Source organism: Coloeus monedula (assembly GCF_965178545.1).
Source record: "Coloeus monedula genome assembly, chromosome: 35".
NCBI classification, from domain to species: Eukaryota; Metazoa; Chordata; class Aves; order Passeriformes; family Corvidae; genus Coloeus; species Coloeus monedula.
In genome coordinates, this window is record NC_138815.1 from 1,548,820 (window position 1) to 1,570,504 (window position 21,685).

Consider the following 21,685-nt stretch of genomic DNA (forward strand, 5'->3'; position numbering starts at 1 on the left):
TTCTAGGTGGCTATAACTGGTCTTTTAGTTACCGTCCATGGAGAAGTCTCCCACAGATGGAAAAAGCTGAACCGGGCCTTCAATCACATTGGGTGTCAGACTGTGGGTACTGGGTGTTCAGTCTGGACCGGGCATAGACGGACGGATGGATGGAGACGAGAGATCTCTGTAGTCAGATCTTGGAATATGCGGTTTATTGCAAAGGGCGTGGGTACAGGGGCACTGCTTAGAGCTGCAGCTGGCAGCTCTGAGCAGGCCCAAGAGAGCAAGAGAGTAAGTGGGTAAGTAAAGAGAGAGAGGGGGAGAGAGAGGAATGAGGGTGAAGAAGTAGTGAGAGAGAATGTGTGTAGAGTATAGTAAGAGTGAATAGTAAGAGTGTGTATAGTAAGAGTGTCTGAAGTCCTGGTTACAATACAATAAAGCATCTTCTGTACTGAATATTCTAATTGTCACTAACCAATCTAATACAAGATACAAATCCTCTAGTATTTACATACAGCCTATAAGAGTTCTTATATTACCATAGAGTGTTACATCTTAACTTCTAAAAACTACTCTTTGGACCCCTTCTGCTGAGCTAGTAGGGTCTGCTCTGACCCTTGGACCTGCCTGCAAGCAGAGGGTATTGTTCAATCAAGAGGGGATTACCTTCAGTTGGCCATACCATTGTTTTCCAGTTGTTCAGTAACTAAGACTTGGTATCTCAAAGGTGGCTTTCATTTCGATGTCGCTTATAGTTTTCATATTCCCAAAATCTTTTGTCAGGCAATCATATTTATAAGGCTTTCCTGTTTCATCTTCCCCAACAAGACCCTATTACAGCTTACGCTTTTTTTGAGAGGAGAGCAGAGATGGGAAGAAGTAACCTATGATGATTTATTTTTCTCCCTCTGAAACCACCTCGAGTGGCAGAGGGACTGTGGAATGAAGCCCCCTTCCTATCCCTTAGTATTGGCCCTAGAAAAGGATAATAAAATTAATAAGGGAAAGCCTAAAGGATGTTGCAGTACCTGTTCAAGAAACCAACGCTGCACACACCCTGATAAAGTGTATCCAGCTGACTCACTGGAGCAAGAGCTGGGGGATTTGTTTAAACCACCTCCTAAAAGAGAGGAATTGACTCCTACGTCACCCCCCACCTCATTTCCCAGGGGACCAGCTCCTATCCCAGCTCCTATCTCACCCCCCACTTCGATCTCAATCCCAACTCCAGCTTATGTTCCATCCCCCACTCCAATTAGAGCTATTACCATCTCAACTCCAGCTCCAGCTATAAGTACAGCTGAATCAACTCCAGTCCCAATTTTAGCTTCTGCTTCATTTTCCACTTCACCTATACCTGCTTGGAAAAAGACCCCTAAGGCTCTACTATTGCCCAGCAGTGACAGTGAGGGGGAAGTGCTGCTTTCCCCAGAGGGCCCTGTAGCATCCCAGACCCAGAAACAAGCTAAAGAAATCCTACAAGCACCTTTGAGAGAGGCAGTAAGTTCTGAGGGAAAAACAATGTTAGTTAAAATCCCTTTTTCTACAGTAGATCTGGAGGCTTGGGAAAAGATTGCTAAACGTTATCGGAGGGACCCAATAGGTGTTGCAAAGAAATTTAGATTCATGGTTAAACAACATAGACCTGACTGGTGAGATCTTCAAATTTTGCTAGGTGCTCTTACAGAGACAGGAAAAGGATTAGTTTTGAAAGCAGCAGGGAGTTTAGCAGAGGACGCTTGCAAAATAACCCAAATGAGAGTTAAGGATGTTTTTCCTCTCCAAGATGCGCAGTGGGATTCTAATGATGACAGTGACATGGAAAGATGAGAGGGTTACCAAGATTTCATAGCAAAGGCACTGGAGAGGGCAGTTCCTAAAACCATGAACTGCTCAGCCCTATATGCAATTAAGCAAGGTCCCTCTGTAACACCCTCTGAGTTTTTAGGACATTTGCGAGATGCAATGCGTCGTCATACGGCATTAGACCCCAAATCTGAGGAAGGGATGTAACACCTGGTGAGCTTATGTTTAGGACAATCTACAGGGGACATTCGACACAAACTTCAGAAAATATGGGGCCGACAGCACGGGATTGAGAGACTTTGCTAGAAGGAGCATGGAGGGTTTTTAGCAATAGAGAAGAAGGATGTAAGCAAGGGTTGAGGAAATTAATAGCAATAGTAAAAGAAAAAGAAGGAGGGGAACATGGGCAAGGACCACCCCGGTTAGGGAGAAATCAGTGCGCTTTTTGCAGGGAAATCGGACACTGGAAGAACCAATGCTCAGAACGAAGAAAAGGCGATCATCAAAGAAGAGAAGAACAAAAGAGGGAGGGGGTGGCTGCTCGTGCTAAAGAAGACTGAAGGGCACCAGAGGTTCCCAGCCTAGGGGACCCTCTGGTTCTAATTAAACTAGGGAACCAAGAAAAAGAAATGGAGTTTTTAATAGACACAGGGGCAACATCCTCAGTGCTAAATAAAGCTTTAATGCCAAGAACAAATGATTCTGTGTCAGTGAGGGGAGCAACTGGTCAATCTGAAAGAGCATACTTCTGCAAACCATTGCAATAGAAACTTGGGAGGCAACGGGGAATTCATACGTTTTTATACATGCCTAATGCTCCATCAGCACTTTTGGGAAGAGATTTACTGGAGCAACTAGAGGCAAAAATAGTATTTAAAAATGGAGAAGTTCCTTTGGAGGTTAAAGATCAACAATCCATAGAATTGTTAAGTCTGATGTTGATAGCAAATGAAACCCAAGTTGAAAATGAAGAAGGGACTAGCAAGAAAATCATAGATCAAGTATTGCCTGGGGTATGGGCTTCTAACATAGCAGGGAGAGCAAAGAATGCACTTCCTGGACAAGTTAAGCTTAAGGAAGGAAAACACCCAGTTAGAGTTAAACAATATCCTTTGAAGAAGGAAGACAGGGAAGGAATTAGCCTCGTAATTGAAAACTTTTTGCAGATAGGACTTTTGAAAGAGTGCCAATCTGAATTCAATGCTCCCATTTTACCTGTCAAAAAGCCTGATGGATCACACCGAATAGTACAGGATTGAAGAGCTGTTAATAAAATAACCAAGGACTGTCGGGGTCTCCTCCCCCTGCCATGTAGCCCTGGGAGAGGGGCCCTGGGACAGAGATGGGGTTTCCCTGCCCCTGGTCAGCCTCGTTCCCCATTGGTTGTTTTGTGTTCCCCTGCGCGGGCAAGGACCCTCGGGTCTGGGGATTGAGGAGTTCCTTGGCAGAGCCCCGGCCATGCGCCCGGAGAAATAAACATCTCTGAAACATCTACCAAGAGTCTGTCCATATATATATTTATTTTCTACGGGCCTCCTGGTTTGATACAGCATGTTACAGTATGCCCACTGCAACAAGCCTGACCCCTAAATGGGAGTTCAGAATAAAAAGGGAGAATTTTGTCCCAAAAAGGGGACTTTGGAGCCAAAAAGAGGCAGTTTGGATCCAAAACATGGGAGTTTGGGCCCAAAAAGGGAAAATTTGGGGCTGAAAAAGGGGAATGAGGGCGCCCAGATGGGAAGTTTGGCCCCCAAAAGGGACAGTTCAGCCCAAAGCTGGGGGTTTGAGCACCAAAAAAGGGGCAGTTTCGACATAAAAAGGGGAGTTTGGAATAAAAAAATGGGACTCTGACTCCTAAAAAAGAGGAATTTGGCCTCAAAAAGGACGAGTTTGGTCCCAAAAGGGGGACTTCAGCCAAAAAGAGGCAGTTTGGATCCAAAACATGGGAGTTTGTGTCCAAAAAGGGAGAATTTGGGGAAAAAAAAGGGGAATTTGGGTGCCCAGATGGGAAGTTTGGATCCAAAAATGGGTGTTTGGCCGCCAAAAGGGACAGTTTGGCCCAAAACTGGGGGTTTGAGCACCAAAAAGGGGCAGTTTTGACATAAAAAGGGGAGTTTGGATTTAAAACAATGGGAGCCTGACCCCTAAAAGTTCAACCCAGGGGACCCAATGAGATCCAGGCGGGAAATTTGGGGCTGAGAAGGGTGATTTGGGATGAAAAAGGGGAGTTTGGCTCCCCAAAATGGGCATTTGGGTCCAAAAAAGGGAGAATTTGGGGCCAAAAAAAGGGGAATTTGTTGCTGAAAAAGGGAAATTTGGGGACCCAGATGAGAAGTTTGGACTCAAAACTGGGGGTTTGGCCCCAAAAGGGATAGTTTGGCCCAAAGCTGGGCATTTGAGCACCAAAAAGGGGCAGTTTCAACCTAAAAAGGGGAGTTTGGATAAAAAAACCCCTGGGAGCCTGACCCCTAAATGGGAGTTCAGCATCAAAAAGGGAAAATTTTGGCCAAAAAGGGACTTTGGAGCCAAAAAGGGGCAGTTTTGATCCAAAACATGGGAGTTTGTGCCCAAAAAGGGAGAATTTGGGTCCAAAAAAGGGGAATTTGGGTGCCCAGATGGGAAGTTTGGGCACAAAACGGGAGAATTTGGCCCAAAGCTGGGGGTTTGAGCACCAAAAAGGGGCAGTTTCGACCTAAAAAGGGGAGTTTGTATCCAAAAAAATGGGAGTCTGACCCCTAAAAAGGGGAATTTGGCCTCAAAAAGGATGAGTTTGGTCCCAAAAGGGGACTTTGGAGCCAAAATGGGTCAGTTTGGATCCAAAACATGGGAGTTGCCTTAACCTCAGCTTGAGCACAAATTTGGGTTATGTTAAAGTCAAGTTTAAAATCTTTAACTGCACATCTTTCTATTTTAAGTCTGAACTCAGAACAGCCAGTTAAGCATTTGTCACAGCATTCTGGGCCAATTTGGGTAAATTTCACGGGTTCTTGGTGAGCCCCATGGAATCCATCTTGAACGAATGCATATTCACATCCCCAGATGTTCCTTCCTTCCCAAACAGTCGCATTTGTAATTTTTAACATCTGACTCAGGGACCGACGAGAGTGAAAGTCATAAGCTTTCCTTTGGCATTTATGTACACCAGTCACCTTATATGCATGCAACGTTGCATTTCCTTCTGTAGCTATGGCTACAACAATAATCACAAAAAATTGCCATTTTCCAAATGATGCTCATTTGACTATTCATTTTAAAAGGTGTTAAGCTATGCTAACATTTCACCCACACTCTATTCACTTTCCTGAGTAAGTTTTAATTTCAGTTCATTGTCACTCAGCGTGACTTTCCAGAATCTTTCAGGAGCCTTCTTCACTCAGGTATGATGAATCCAGGCAGCTTGTTCTTTGATCCTGATTGCAGTAAAGGTGGTCAGGAGCACCTGGAATGCTCCTTCCCACTGTGGTTCTGGGGTCTTTTCTGCAAAAGATTTAACATATACATAATCTCCGGGTTGTACATCATGTACTGCTCCGTCTGATTCTCTGTTTCGAGCCCTAGCTGCATGTTCTTCAATTTCTTTGAGCTCTTTGTTTAGGGCCATCATGTATTTGTGTAGGGTTTCCTCCCCTACTTGGGTGGGGGTGATGCCTTCTTGGACCCTCTATGGCCTCCCGTACAATATTTCAAAAGGATTCAATTTCTCTTTTACTCTCAGCTTGGTTTGAATTCGTAATAATGGCCATGGAAGAACCCGAGGCCAAGGTAATTTTGTCTCTTGTCTTAATCTTGTAACCTGCTGCTTAATCAAATGGTTCATTTTCTCTACTTGGCCACTCGACTGAGGATGATCTGGAGTGTGGAGTTCCCAATCTCTGCCTCAGTGGTGGTTAATTTGCTGCACAATTTTTGAAATAAAGTGTGGCCTCTATCTGAGGACATTGTGGCTGGGACTCCAAAACGCGGTGTTATTTCCTGTAACAATACTTTGGTTACTTCTCGTGCTTTGGTAGTTCTGGTGGGGAAAGCTTCTGGCCATCCTGAAAAGGAATCTGTTAACACCAACAGGCACCGATCTCCCCCTTTCCTGGGCAGCTCTGGGAAATCAATTTGCCATTGCTGCCCAGGCCCATGAGGCCCCGCAATATCACCATGGACCTTTGATTCCATGAGTCCCCACACCGTTACATGAATCCTTAGTTCCATGGGGCCCTGTAGTGTCACAATGCTCTCCTTGGTTCCATGGTGCCACACAGTGACACAACGGCCCCTTGGCCCGAGAAGGTCCCATAGTGTCACAATGGTTCCTTGCTTCCATGAGGCCTTGTAGTGTCACCATGGACTCCTTGGTTCCATGGGGCTGCAAAGTGTCACAATGGCCCCTTGGTTCCATTGAGCCCCACAGTGTCACTATGGTCACCTTGGTTCCACAAGGCCCTGAAGTGCCACAAGGGTCCTTTGGTTTCACAAGGCCTCAAAGTGTCAAAATGGCCCTTTGGTTTCATGAGGCCCCACTGTGCCTCAATGGACCCTTGGTTCTGCAGTGTGAGAATGCCCCCTTGGTCCCTTGCAGCCTCACAGTGTCACTGTTGTGCCCTTGGTTCCACAAGGCCCTGCAGGGCCACAATGGTCCTTAGGTTCCACAAGGCCTCCAAGTGTCACAATGGTCTGCATGGTTCCATGAAGCCCCACTGGCTCACAGTGGTGAAAGGAATGAGATCAATTTGTCTTTACAAACAAACTGTGGGTCTGCTCATAGGTAAAAGCCAGATACTGAGGGGTCAAAGAAACAGTGGGAGGAATTCCACTGATTGATGGAAGGAGTGAGAGGGATTTGTCTTTACAAACAAAGGGTGGGTCTGCTGATAGGTAATGATGGATACTGAGAGATGAAAGAAGCAATGGAAAGAACCATAAATTCCAGTGGAAAAAAAAATGGAGGGGTATCCATTAGATGGGGTCTGTGTTAAGTGATTTGGGAAGTCTGTACCTCTCAAGTACCTCAGCCAATGGGGAAAGAGAGAGGGAAATGTGGCCAGGAAATTAGGAGAGAAAGGAGGCTGCATCCTCTAACAACTTGACAGACCCCAGGGGAATGCCCCATGGCCTCTCCCTTTATTCAAATACAGTAATGGGACTCCTCTGTCTCCTTTGTGGACATAAACCTCTGGTGTTGGTGGATTAATTTTCCTGACAATGGCTTCCTTGCTTCCATGATGCCCTTTAGTGTAACAATGGTCTCCTTGGTTCCACGGTGTCAGAATGGACCCTTGGTCCCATGGAGCCCCACAGCGTCACAATGGTCCCCTTGATTCCATGAGGCCCTGCCGTGCTGTAATGGCCCCTTGGTTATAGGAGGCTCTGCAGTGTCACAATGGCCCCTTGGTTCCAGTGGGTCCCAAAGTGTCATCATGGTCTCCATTGTTCCATGAAGCCCCGCAATGTTGCTATGGTCCCCTTGGTTCCACAGGGTCCCACAGGGTCACAATGGACCCTTGGTTCCATGAGGTTCCTCAGTCACAAGGGTCTCCTTGGATCTGCAGAGTCACAGTGGCCCATTGGCTCCATGTGGCCACTCTGTGTCACAGTGGCTCATGGTTCCATGAGCGTTCATACTGTCAACAACCATCTCCTTGGTTCCACAGTGCCACCAGGGATCCTTGGATCTGCACTATGACAATGGACCATTGGTTCCATGGGGTCCCACAGTGTCACTGTTGACTCCTTGGTTCTGTGAGGCTCTGCTGTCACCAAATCTCCAAAATATCAGCATAAGACTCCTTAACACTAATTTGGTGTTAAAGAGAGCATCATTTATTCAGGCCTGAGCTCCAGCAGGGGATAACTCCTAACCTTACGTGGACACGTGACTCTACAAGTGTGTTGCTCACATACAGTCGCTACATGCGTATTACAATTCACCCATTTCCTTAAAACCCACCCCAAGTTCCCAGATTCAGTCCTTGTTTTTTCTAGCACTGCACCCTTGAGCCAGATGTCTTCTTCTTCTCTTCCAACTGTCTGTGCCGGGAAAGCAGCCTTTGCATGCCTTGTTCCTCTGCTAAAAGTTCACAGACACGGTAAAAATTGAATGAACCCTTTTGGTATCAAGCGCAAGGCTTTGTGTGCCAAGGCAGAGGCAGGCAGGAGGCAGAGCTGCCAGCAAAGGAAGGGGCCAGCCAGGTGGGGCAGCCGGGGGGATGAGGACAGCCTGCAGGGACAGAGGCGCAGGGCAGGGACAGCGTGGCACAGCGTGGGCTGGAGAGGGCAGAGGGATGGGCAGCAGCTGCAAGGCCCTGACAGAGCCAACTTGTGCAGCACTTGGGCCACGGCTGCTGGCCCTGGCCCTGAGGCCAGCAGGAGACAAGGGACTGTCATCAAAACAAATTGAAACTAACAGAACAAAGAACAGCTCCTGGGTTTCAGAATAATTAATCAAAAGGAGGAGATCTTGAGCTGCGCCAAGAGGTCATGAAGGCCTGCCGACAGCACGAAGGTAAAAAGGTCACTGTGGGAAAAGACATTCCTGACTTCATCTTTCATGACCACTGACCCAATTCGAGACCACCGACCCAATTCAAGAGAGAAACTGCACATGCGTGAAAGACCAATGATCTCATTTTAATATGAAGCAGAGGATGGGAGGTGCTGGGGTCATACATATGTAGAAGATGTAAAACTTTCAGTAATAAATAGAGAATGGAGAACCTCGTACTTCGCTTGCATGTCTTTAGGAGGCTGCTCCCATGCTGCCCGCCGGTGCCTGAATAAACAGACCAATTTCTAACTTTAATTAGTTAGAGGGTCTTTTGTCCATGGATATCGGGATTTAACGGATCATGGATACATTCCAGAGAGGGGGCTGTGAGGTCAGAGAGGGGCTGTGTGATGTCCCAGAGGGGGATGTGTCACAGAGGCACCTCTGTGGCTGTGTGTGATAGAGGCACAGAGCAGGAGTGATGTCAGAAAGGGGCTGTGTGATATCACAGAATGGGTTGTGGGAGGTCACAGAGTGGGCTCTTGACACCTCCGGGTGGGTTATGTGAGGTCATGGAGCAGCTCCGACATCATAGAGGGGACTGTGTGACATCACAGAGCAGTTGTATGACATCAGAGAGCAGGCTTGGACATCTCAGGGCCGTTGTGGGACATAACAGAGTGGGCTGTGATATCCCAGGGTGGCTGTGAGACATCGCAGAGAGGCTGTGGGAGGTCACTGGGTTGGTCACTCTGCCCTGGCCCCCCTCAAATTTCCACCCCCCAGAGAAGTCTCCCCTGCTGCTCGTGCAGAGCAGGGTCCCCTCTCCCCCCAGCTCCCTCCTGTCCCCCAGCGCTGCAGCCTCCCCCAAGGATTTTCCACAAATCAACCCCAGAGCTGGACATGGGGAAAAGGGGCCGGGGCTGTGTGACCAGGACATCAAGGACGTGCATTATCCCAGTCACTGTGGCCTGGTTTGGGTTCCCCAGGGCAGCAAAGATGTCTGGCAGCTGGAGCAGGCTTAGGGAAGGGCCTCCAAGCTGGGGCTGGAGCCCTTTGGCTCTGAGGAGAGGCTGAGGGAGCTGGCCTTGTCCAGCCCCAAGAAGGCAAGGCTGAGGGGCTCCTCATCCCAGCCTGGCACTGCCACCCAGGAGGTGATGGAGAACACAGAGCCAGGCTCTTCCCCAGGGGCCTGGTGGGAGACAAAAGCCAATGGGTGGCAGGGGAATGAGGGGAGGTTCAGCCAGGACATGAGGAAGCCTTTGTTCCCATGGGCTCAGCCAGGTGCTGAGATGCTGCCCCGTCCCTGTCCTTTGGGATTTTCCAATGCAGAGCAAATCAAGCCTTGGTCTGAGCCAGTTTCTGCCAGGTTGGGCTGCAGACTTGCTGAGATCCCTTCCAACCTCAGCTCTCTGATGATCTCAGGACGATGCTGCTCCCTGTTTCAGACTGGAGCAGAGCAGATGTTTATGGGACAGGAGCCCTCTGGGGCTGTCAGGGACCTGCAGCTTGCGAGGTGCACGAGCACATCCTCATTAGCTGGGTTATTTGAGTGCTTTTAGGAAATGGCAAATTTTCCCACCAGGAGAGAACAGGAATTTCCAGGAAGTGTACGGATGGCAGGAGAAGAAACACTGATCTTCCCCTCTCCTTGTGTTATCACTATTCTGTCTATTATTTCATGTCCCTCTTCACTCAGGTGTTTCCACCTCTCCTGTTGAATGGCCATGTCTAAGGACATCTCTTCACCAGAGCAGCAGGATCCTTCCCATTGCTTCCAGATTTCCTCCTCCAGTTCCTCTCTAGTTCATTCCAGTGCCTCTCCATTGACTGCCTTCACACTTGGAGCATCAGGGAGTTTCCCAGACTTTCTGAAGTTTAAATAACTCATCAGTCAACACCTTAATTGTGTTTCTATCTTTTAGAATCACCTTTTCTTATGTCTTTGTATAAAACTGTTCCTTTACAGAAATCCCTTGAGAATGGTGGAAAATTCAGATGTTGCTGGGGCCTCTCTCAAAGCTGAGGGAAGAGTTTTGATGGTTTTTAAATTGTATCATGTTTCCATTTTTTGATGTGGGCCATGAAGAGAAACTTTCTGTGCCTCTGGGTCTCAGCAGTTCCTGACCCCCAAAGGACACAAACCTGATGAGCTGTGGTTCCCACTCCAGTGGTGGCACTCAGACCTCCCTCCATACCCAGAGCAGAGCTCCCCTGTCCCAGAAAGTCCCAGAAAGTCCCTGGCAATGGAGGGATGAAGGGAACAGGACAGGCTGTGGGGATCAGGGGCAGGGCCCAGCCAGGGATTTGGGGTGGTTGTGAGCCCAGGGCAGGACCCAGCCCTTGGCCTTGGTGAACCTCATCCAGCTGTCCTGGGCCCATCGCTGCAGCCTGTCCAGGTCCCTCTGCAGAGCTTCCTGCCCTCCAGCACAGCCACACTCCCAGCCAGCCTGGGGTCACCTGGGACCTGGCTGAGGGTGCCCTTGATGCCCTTGTCCAGATCAGCAAGAAAGAGATTGAACTGAGCTGGCCCCAATGCTGAGCCCTGGGGCCAGCCCTGGATGTGACTCCATTCCTCAGCACTCCTTGGGCTGGACTTCTGTTTTTTATGGAGCTGTGCCTTCCCTTGGTTTGTTTGCTGACAAGAAATGAACATCCCTCTGTGTCTCGGGCAGCTCCTTCTCCAAGGAGAGCAGGTGGGAGTTGGTGCCAAGGAGCTGAAAGCTGCAGGCACAGCCTGGAGTGGAGGAAGCTCAGATTTGCACGAGGCTGCTCTGAGTGCCAGGGGTTGGATGAGGGAAATGGTGGGGTGGGGGTAGGGACAAAGTGTGATTGATTGTCAGCCATAAAGGGCCTTGATGTTCAGATCTATTCCGACTGCATTAGGAGGAGCCAGGATCAATATCAGCTGGAGATCCCCGATATCAGTGTATAACAGGAAGAAGGTAAACAGGGCACAGAAGAGAAATCATTTCTCCTTGTATTGTTACCACAGTACATTCACTTTGAATAGACTTCTGAAATCTGTCTAATTAACCACAAAAGAATTGAAGGCAGAAATGATTCCCAGGGGCTTGTCCTGTCAGGGTGTTTTGAATTGTTAATGTATAAACAGGAAAAGAATAAACTGTGGAACAAAGATACCATTTCATTAATTTTTTAATATAATATGTTCACTTTGAAAACTCTTCCAGAATCGCTCCAATTACCACAAAAGAATTGAAGACTCCAGTGATTCCCGGGGGCTTTTCTTGTGAGGGTGTTTTGAATGTTAATGGTCCTTTGGCACTGAATTCCTGACCTGAAGAGCTGAAGGCTGAAGAAGCCTCTGCAGAAGTAAAATTGAGCAGCAACCTCCAGGTTGCTGAGGATGTCAGCAGCCCCCACTGAGGCCATCGCTGCCAAGAGACCGTGGGGGCAATGAGCAGACAAGGAGAGCGTCCCTGGGGCTGGGGAAGCAGAACTCAGAGGCACCCCCGGCTCCAGGTGGGAAATGGGCTCTGGGATGGGGCTGTGAAAGCCCTGCCTGGGCTTGACCAAGCAGCACAGCCAAGCCCTGACCCCATCCCCTGGCAATGGGCATTTGGTGGCCTCACAGGATGCTCGTGGCTGTCCCGCAGCAGTGGGATGTGGGGTGTGGGATGGGGAGGGCAGGAGAGCAGCAGGAGCCCTCCAAAGCTCTGTGGGCTGTGGGAGGAGGCCACAAGCCCTGGGGCTGGCAGGAACTGGTGTCTGCTCATGGGCCTCAGTGCCAGGGACAGCAGCCACAGCCAGGGGACACAAATCTCACTGCTGTGCTGATGAGGCTGACAGCTGGACTGGGGCCTCACAGAATGAGACCTAAAGACAGTCAGAATTGACCCGTGAGAATATGACAGGGACATTTTGCAGCTTCAGTGAAACCCACAGAGAAGGCCAAGAAGACAATCCATGAGAGAAGATGTTCTGGACACAAGGAGAGGATGTTCTTGTAATGGGACCTTGACAGTGTACAAGGAAGAGCTTGTGGATCATATGTAGCAGCTCTACCTTTGCTTGTACAGCTGATTGTTTTACTGCCTGAATGGTCATTGCTTGTTAGACAGCCTTGTCATTGTTTGCTCAGCAGCCAATCTCAATAGGCCACAGCCATTGTGAAGAGGTGTAAGAATAGCAGGAGAGAAAATCAAAACTTCTACCACTTTGGATTACAACAAGTGTGTGCTGTTCTTTCCGCCTCAACAAAAGCCACAGCAGACTTTGGCCGATTCAAGAGACTTATTTGGAGAGTTCCTTGGGAAGCAGCCCTTAAAAACAAAGGGGTCCAGGAAAGATGGAAGTGCTTCAGAACAGAAATCTTGGAGGCGCAGGAACAGACTGTCCTTGTGTGCCAAAAGATGAGCCAAGGAGGAAAACAAACAGCCTGGATGGGCAAGGAGCTTTTGAAGGCACTCAGGGAAAAAAGAGGATGCATCACCTTTGGAAGGAGGGTCAGGTATAGCAGGAAATGTTTAAGGGAGTTTTTAGGTCATGTAGGAAAAAAAGTAGAGAGGCAAAAGCCCAGTTAGAACTCAATCTGGCCACTTCTGTGAAGGACAACAAAAAATACTTTTATAAACACATTAATGGCAAAAGGAAGGGCAAGGAGAACCTCCATTCTCTGTTAGATGGGGGAGGGAATTTAGGAACTAAAATGAGGAAAAAGCTGAGCTACTTAACCGGGATGAGGGAGCTGCTGGATGAGCTCCCCAAGTGTGGATTTCAGTGTCTTCACTGATGATCTGGATGAGGGCATTGAGTCCACCACCAGCAAATCTGCAGATGACACCAAGCTGGGTGTGAGTGTGGATCTGCTGGAGGGTAGGAGGGCTCTGCACAGGGACCTGCACAGGCTGGATCCAGGGCCCAAATCCAACCATGGGAGCTTCAACAAGACCAAGTGCCAGGTCCTGCACTTTGGCCACAACAACCCCTGCAGCGCTACAGGCTGGGGACAGAGTGGCTGGACAGCGGCCAGGCAGAAAGGGACCTGGGGGCACTGATGGACAGCAGGCTGGACATGAGCCAGCAGTGTGCCCACGTGGCCAAGAAGGCCATTGGCTCCTGGCCTGGATCAGGAATGGAGTGGCCAGCAGGACCAGGGCAGGGATTCTTCCCCTGGACTGGGCACTGGTGAGGCCGCACCTCGAGTGCTGTGTCCAGTTCTGGGCCCCCAATTTAGGAAGGACATTGAGGGGCTGGAGCATGTCCAGAGAAGGGCAACAAGGCTGGTGAGGGGTCTGGAGCACAAGTGCTGTGAGGAGTGGCTGAGGGAGCTGGGGTTGTTTATCCTGGAGAAGAGGAGGCTCAGGGGAGACAAGGAGGTGTCAGGGCACGGCTTGGGCTTGATGATGTCCAAGGTCTTTTCCAGCCCGGTTGATTCTGGGATTCTCTGAAACCCCCCTTGAAGCAGCTGCAGGATGAGCCCTGGGCCTCCTCTTCAGAAGGTCCAGCAGCCCCTGTCCCTCAGCTTCTCTACACGGGCCCCAAAGCCCATCCTGTCAGTCCTGCAGAGCCTCTCCAGCTCCTCCTCCCTGCCCCACAACAGGGAGCCCCACAGCCAGACACAGCAGCCCAGATGTGCCCCCCTGGCCTCTGGTGTCTCTGGCAAGGGAACAGCTCGAGGCACTGCAGGGCCCTGCAGACAATTCCTGCAGCACTTGTAGGATGATCCTGCTCCCCAAGGGACCGTGGTGCCAAGGCAGGAACTGAAATGGGGAGTGGGGCCAGAGAGGAAAGGGCAAACAGGGCTGGGCTGTTTGCAGGGGAGGGGACAGGGATGGGCAAGAGCAAGAAATGTGGAGCAGGAGAGAGGAAAGAAAGCAAAGGTGAAGCAGAGGAAATGCTCAGGGCTGTTTGGGGGTGGTTGCCAGGCAGCCCTGGCTCTGAGCAACAACGTCTGCAGTGGGACAGGAGACTCAGAGCTGATGGGAACAAACTTTGTGGCTGACTTGAGAGGCCCCGACAAAGCTGAGAGGTTTCCCTGCCGTCCCCCAGCCCTTGCTGGCCCCCAGGGGCTGATGGCATTTGTGCTCACTCAGGTTCATCTCCCCACAGCAACAGCGTGGGGTGCTCACGCCTGGGCTGTGCAGTGCAAACAGGGGCTCCTGAGCCAGTCCTGCCGTGTGTGTGCCTGCAAGGATCCAGCCCCTCTGGGAGCTGGGCAGAGGCCAGGGCTGCAGAGGGGGGATGTTGCTGGCAGCTGCATGAGGCCGCTCTGGGACGCTGCCCGGGGGTGTCCAGCGCAGGGGGGATGGATCAGGCCCTGCTCTGCTGCTCCTTCCCGGCTCCCCCAGGGACCCTGCAGAGCACCAGCCCTGCTGGTTGCCCCCACCCTGCCCACGGCCACCCTGGGGCAGCTCATGGGGGTTTTCTCTGCTGAGCACTGGCCTGGGCGTGCTCTTGAGAGAGCCCGGGCAAGGAGCCTGGAGCCCCCAGGCCCTGCCCTGAGGCGTCAGCTGTGAGAAATGAGACAACTCTTAAAAAGATTAATTTATTGAAAACAGAAAAAATTGAAAAATTACAGAAATCAGAAAAATATAAAAATTTGGGATCCTATGGCTCGGTAGATGGTATGCCCCAGGAGCGCAGGGATTTGAGATCTTCTGGCTGAGACAGCACTAGACCTCAGGTAGAGAAAAAAACTTGCAGTGCTGGGTTGACTTAAAAAAATTACTAAAAGCCCCTTAAAAGGGGTAAGGCTTTTAATGCCCAGCACCGATGTCTCCCACAGCTAGTCTGCAGAGAGCAAGAGGGGAAGAGAGAAGAGGAAGAGAGCCCGCCTCTCGGCTTCGTCCTTTTTATAGTTTTTGCTCCGCCCCAGTCCGCCCACAGCCCGCCCCTTCGGTCCAAGGCGATTGGTGCTTTCCCTTTGATGGATTATCTCTGTCCACCAATGGCTCATCGTTGTCAAGGGGGGTGGTATCAGTTAGATAAGGGAAAACAATACCTTCATTAAAATTCAGGTATTCAGGTTGCCATGGAACTTGCCTGCAGAGTAATGGCTCTGCAGCTAGAAATAGCTGCTGGCTATCAAGACTGGGTGGGGGGGTTTTGGCCTTGGAATCAAAATGCAAGTGAAACACCTACAAAAAGTATTAAAATACATCCAACACACCTCAGAACACTTGTAAAAGTATACAGTAAACACAGGAAAGGTAACTCTTATGGTGTACCAGTGGTTTGTAGCTTGAAAAGGGGCAAGTTTGTGATTTTTAACTGGGAAAATTTTAACTGGGAAGGGTGCAACTCTATTAATAAATTTTAAACAAATAGGAACACTGATAATGGAACTGGATTTTTGTACCTGGGCTGATGGGTTAATTGTAACATTCAATTTAAAAATAATTAACTCAAAATTAATTATTTAAATCATTAATATGCAAAGACCAAGCACAAATAGGGATTTCATGTATGACAAGCGCTGCCCCAGCAGTGCCCATGGCCTGTCCCTGCTGCAGCCCCGGCACTGCCAGCCCAGGGCTGGGAGCAAGCCCCAGAGCACTCAGGCCCTGCAGCAACACGAGGGGCAGGAGGGCAGCGGGGCAGTGGCACGGGAGCAGCACTGGCAGCACCAAGGGCTGCTGCTCCTGGCCACAGCTGCTGTGCCCCCCTGAGCTGCCCCCAGCTCTGCACACAGACATTGCTGCTGCAACTCCACACAAGGCAACTAAAGGGGCATCTCTGCTGGAAACTTTGCTGGCACATCCTTGAGTTCATTTAAAGGCACCGAGAGCACAGCTCCTCATTGACACAGGCTGGGGCCACAGCCAAGGTGGAGAGAAACAAAAGGAGAAATGGAAGAAATATTGCCCTTGCTTTGTGGAAAACAATAAATAAGTGAAGACAGAAAAAATAACCCCAGAACCAAACCAACAAGAACTATCAATGATGAGTTTTATTACAAGTGATTTGCAAAAATTGGCCAGCAGTTTAATGTTTCTTAAATCGTCCAGCCATCAATGTCCACACTGCAGCCTTGAGCTCCTGGTATCTCAGGCTGTAGATGAGGGGGTTCAGGGCTGGAGGCAGCACCGAGTACAGAAGTGACAGGGCCAGATCCAGGGAGGGGGAGGAGATGGAGGGGGGCTTCAGGTAGGCAAATGCTTCAGTGCTGAGGAACAGGGAGAGCACGGCCAGGTGAGGGAGGCACGTGGAAAAGGCTTTTTGCCTTTGTCCCTGCTCCGAGGGGATCCTCAGCACGGCCCTGAAGATCTGCACATAGGAGAAAACCATGAACACAAAACAGCCAAAATACAGAAGAGCACTCAGCACAATAAGCAGAAGCTCCCTGAGGTTGGAGTGTGAGCAGGAGAGCTTGAGGATGTGTGGGATTTCACAGAAGAACTGGCCCAGGGCATTGCCCTGGCACAGGGGCAGGGAAAATGTATTGGCCATGTGCAGCAGAGCATTGAGAAAGGCACTGCCCCAGGCAGCTGCTGCAATGTGGGCACAAGCTCTGCTGCCCAGGAGGGTCCCGTAGTGCAGGGGTTTGCAGATGGACACGTAGCGGTCGTAGCACATGAAGGTGAGGAGACAATACTCTGCTGAGATGAAGAACAGAAAGCAAAAGAGCTGAGCAGCACATGCTGAGTAGGAGATGTGTCTGGTGCCCCAGAGGGAATTGTGCATGGCTTTGGGGACAGTGGTGCAGATGGAGCCCAGGTCGGTGAGGGCCAGGTTGAGCAGGAAGAAGAACATGGGGCTGTGCAGGCGCTGGCCGCAGGCTACGGCGCTGATGATGAGGCCGTTGCCCAGGAGGGCAGCCAGGGAGATGCCCAGGAAGAGGCAGAAGTGCAGGAGCTGCAGCTGCCGCGTGTCTGCCAATGGCAGCAGGAGGAAGTGGCTGATGGAGCTGCTGTTGGACATTTGCTGCCTCTGGCCATGGGCATCTGTGAAAAAGTAATCATGGAATAGTTGGCTTTGCAGAGGACTTTCAATATCCCAGCCCAGCTTGGTGGCACTTTCCCCCCACTGCCTGCCCAGGGCTCTGCTGCCTGGGGCTGTCCCTGCCAGCAGCTGCTCCCTGTGCCCAGGCCTGGGCCCTGCCAGTGCTGCCAGAGCCCAGCCCGGCCCTGGGGGCTCAGCTCTGCCCTGCAGACCCCTCCCAGCCCAGGCCACTGCCCAGGGGCAGCTCTGGCTCTGCAGGCTCTGATGGCAAAGTCAGAACACCCCTGAGGAGGCTGCAAAAGAGATGCTGATGCTGCCTGGAAGGGACCCTGTGCTGATTTCTGTCACTGCCCGGTTTCTTCAGATGTCAGAGAAAATTGTTTGGATTTTTCTCAACCTCAACTGAGAGATGAATTATCCATGTGCAATTTCCCTTCCAGACAACCCAGAGCAGTCGATTTAAAAATCAGGATTCTTCCCTTTTATGCCTTCCCTGCCTTGCTGTGCTCCCTGTATAATCTACTAGGGAATATCCTGGGGTTAAATGTCCTGCTGGGAGTAGTCCTGAACAATGCAGCATCCCCACCACACAAGAAGAACACTTGCAAGGCTGACCAGCTGTCTCCTTCCACCCACACCTTGTCCCCCAGCACTGAGAGCAGCTCCCCGGGCCGGCTGAGAGCTGCCCCTGGCAGGCAGCAGAGTCTCTGCCCCAGCTCAGCGCCCTGGGCTGCAGGACCCTGCTCTGCAGGACAGCCCTGGGCACCCCTGGCTGCTGTAGCCAGGAGATAATCAGAGAATGGACTTACAGAATCTGTAGGCATTGGGATGTTGCAGCTTGAGGAGATCACTGCAGGAGCTGCAGCTGCCTTGTCCTGCAGCCAGAGGCTTCCTGTGTCAAGGGCTGGCCATGATTCTCGCGCAGTCACTTCTCAGCATCTTCCCAGCCCTGACTGACTGAAGCTCTCTGTGCCTCTGTGCTGTGCCCGGGCTGGCTGCAGGCAGTGGCCCAGCCCTGCTGGGCTGTGCCCAGGAGCTGCTCCTGGCCAGAGCTGTCTCTGTGCAGCGCTGCCGCTTGCCAGGAGCTGCCTCTGTGCCAGGAGCCCGGCCCAGCTCAGCAGCACAGACACAGCACAAGGACTGTAATGACCCTCTCGGGGCTCTGGTGCGGAGGCCCTGAACATCAGTCCCTGAGAGGGAGAGAAAGAAACCTCTCAGGAATTCAAAGTCACAATCAAACTCCAAAGTTTCTTGAAGTTTTAATGGGTCCCACTGGGGGACAGGACTGAGAAGTGTCCCCATGTTCCAGTGAGAGCAGAACACTGCAGGCAGTGATGACAGGAGGGGGACAAGCAAGGGAAAGGTGTCTCTGATGCTGAGCAAAGCTGGATGTGTTTCAGGAATGCAAAGGGCCAAGGCCTGAGCCCCAGCCCCTGGCAAGGCAGATCCTGTCCCTCCCTCAGTGCTCAGGGCTCTTGCCGGGGCACTGGGATGTGGGGATGGGCAGTGCCAAGGGCAGCACCATGGGGCGGCCCCTGCCAGGCTGCTGAGCAGGGACAAGGAGGCCCTGAGGCCCCAGGGCTGCAAGGGTCCCTTGTCTCCTGCTGGCCTCAGGGCCAGGGCCAGCAGCCGTGGCCCAAGTGCTGCACAAGTTGGCTCTGTCAGGGCCTTGCAGCTGCTGCCCATCCCTCTGCCCTCTCCAGCCCACGCTGTGCCACGCTGTCCCTGCCCTGCGCCTCTGTCCCTGCAGGCTGTCCTCATCCCCCCGGCTGCCCCACCTGGCTGGCCCCTTCCTTTGCTGGCAGCTCTGCCTCCTGCCTGCCTCGGCCTTGGCACACAAAGCCTTGGGCTTGATACCAAAAGGGTTCATTCAATTTTTACCGTGTCTGTGAACTTTTAGCAGAGGAACAAGGCATGCAGGGGCTGCTTTCCCAGCAGGGACAGCTGGAGGAGAAGAAGACACCTGGCTCAAGGGCGCAGTGCTAGAAAAAACAAGGACTGAATCTGGGAACTTGGGGTGGGTTTTAAGGAAATGGGTGAATTGTAATACGCATGTAGCGACTGTATGTGAGCAACACACTTGTAGAGTCACGTGTCCACGTGAGGTTAGGAGTTATCCCCTGCTGGAGCTCAGGCCTGAATAAATGATGCTCTCTTTAACACCAAATTAGTGTTAAGGGATTTTATGCTGATATTTTGGAGATTTGGTGACAGCAGAGCCTCACAGAACCAAGGAGTCAACAGTGACACTGTGGGACCCCATGGAACCAATGGTCCATTGTCATAGTGCAGATCCAAGGATCCATAGTGGCACTGTGGAACCAAGGAGATGGTTGTTGACAGTATGAACGCTCATGGAACCATGAGCCACTGTGACACAGAGTGGCCACATGGAGCCAATGGGCCATTGTGACTCTGCAGATCCAAGGAGACCCTTGTGACTGAGGAACCTCATGGAACCAAGGGTCCATTGTGACGCTGTGGGGCTCCATGGGACCAAGGGTCCATTCTGACTCCGTGGAACCAAGGAGACCATTGTTACACTAAAGGGCATCATGGAAGCAAGGAAGCCATTGTCAGGAAAATTAATCCACAAACACCAGTTTTATGTCCCCAAAGGAGACAGAGGAGTCCCATTACTGTATTTGAATAAAGGGAGAGGCCATGGGGCATTCCCCTGGGGTCTGTCAAGTTGTTAGAGGATGCGGCCTCCTTTCTCTCCTGATTTCCTGGCCACATTTCCCTCTCTCTTTCCCCATTGGCTGAGGTACTTGAGAGGTACAGACTTCCCAAATCACTTAACACAGACCCCATCTAATGGATACCCTTCCTTTTTTTTTTTCCTATGGAATTTATGGTTCGTGCCATTGCCTCTTTCATCTCTCAGTATCCATCTTTACCTATCAGCAGACCCCACAGTTTGCTTGTAAAGACAAATTGATCTCATTCCTTTCACCACTGTGAGCCAGTGGGGCTTCATGGAACCATGCAGACCATTGTGACACTTGGAGGCCTTGTGGAACCTAAGGACCATTGTGGCCCTGCAGGGCCTTGTGGAACCAAGGGCACAACAGTGACACTGTGAGGCTCCAAGGGACCAAGGGGGCATTCTCACACTGCAGAACCAAGGGTCCATTGTGGCACAGTGGGGCCTCATGAATCCAAAGGGCCATTTTGACACTTTGAGGCCTTGTGAAACCAAAGGACCCATGTGGCACTTCAGGGCCTTGTGGAACCAAGGCGACCATAGTGATCCTGTGGGGCTCAATGGAACCAAGGGGCCCTTGTGACACTGTGGGGTCTCATGGAACCAATGGTCGACTGTGACACTGCAGGGCCTTATGGAATCACAGAGACTGTTGTGACACCACAGGCCCCATGGAACCAAGGGGCCATTGTGACACTTTGCAGCCCCATGGAACCAAGGAGTCCATGGTGACACCACAAGGCCTCATGGAAGCAAGGAACCATTGTGACACTATGGGACCTTCTTGGGCCAAGGGGCCGTTGTGTCACTGTGTGGCACCATGGAACCAAGGAGAGCATTGTGACACTACAGGGCCCCATGGAACTAAGGATTCATGTAACGGTGTGGGGACTCATGGAATCAAAGGTCCATGGTGATATTGCGGGGCCTCATGGGCCTGGGCAGCAATGGCAAATTGATTTCCCAGAGCTGCCCAGGAAAGGGGGAGATCAGTACCTGTTGGTGTTAACAGATTCCTTTTCAGGATGGCCAGAAGCTTTCCCCACCAGAACTGCCAAAGCACGAGAAGTAACCAAAGTATTGTTACAGGAAATAGCAGTGCGTTTTGGAGTCCCAGCCACAATGTCCTCAGATAGAGGCCACACTTTATTTCAAAAATTGTGCAGCAAATTAACCACCACTGAGGCAGAGATTGGGAACTCCACACTCCATATCATCCTCAGTCGAGTGGCCAAGTAGAGAAAATGAACCATTTGATTAAGCAGCAGGTTACAAGATTAAGACAAGAGACAAAATTACCTTGGCCTCGGGTTCTTCCATGGCCATTATTACGAATTCAAACCAAGCCGAGAGTAAAAGAGAAATTGAGTCCTTTTGAAATATTGTACGGGAGGCCATAGAGGGTCCAAGAAGGCATCACCCCCACCCAAGTAGGGGAGGAAACCCTACACAAATACATGATGGCCCTAAACAAAGAGCTCAAAGAAATTGAAGAACATGCAGCTAGGGCTCGAAACAGAGAATCAGACGGAGCAGTACATGATGTACAACCCGGAGATTATGTATATGTTAAATCTTTTGCAGAAAAGACCCCAGAACCACAGTGGGAAGGAGCATTCCAGGTGCTCCTGACCACCTTTCCTGCAATCAGGATCAAAGAACAAGCTGCCTGGATTCATCATACCTGAGTGAAGAAGGCTCCTGAAAGATTCTGGAAAGTCACGCTGAGTGACAATGAACTGAAATTAAAACTTACTCAGGAAAGTGAATAGAGTGTGGGTGAAATGTTAGCATAGCTTAACACCTTT

At 50.7% G+C, this 21,685-nt stretch overlaps 1 protein-coding gene across 1 annotated transcript; it reads right to left on the reverse strand.

Annotated features, from left to right (window-relative positions):
* Positions 1-16,213: 16,213 nt before the first annotated feature.
* LOC309584050 (olfactory receptor 14J1-like) lies at positions 16,214-17,149 on the reverse strand (the record flags this gene model as incomplete). The annotated part of the gene is made up of 1 exon (XM_082299954.1): positions 16,214-17,149. The coding sequence occupies one exon, from the start codon at positions 17,147-17,149 to the stop codon at positions 16,214-16,216; it is 936 nt and encodes a 311-aa protein (XP_082156080.1).
* Between the last annotated feature and the right edge of the window lie 4,536 nt (positions 17,150-21,685).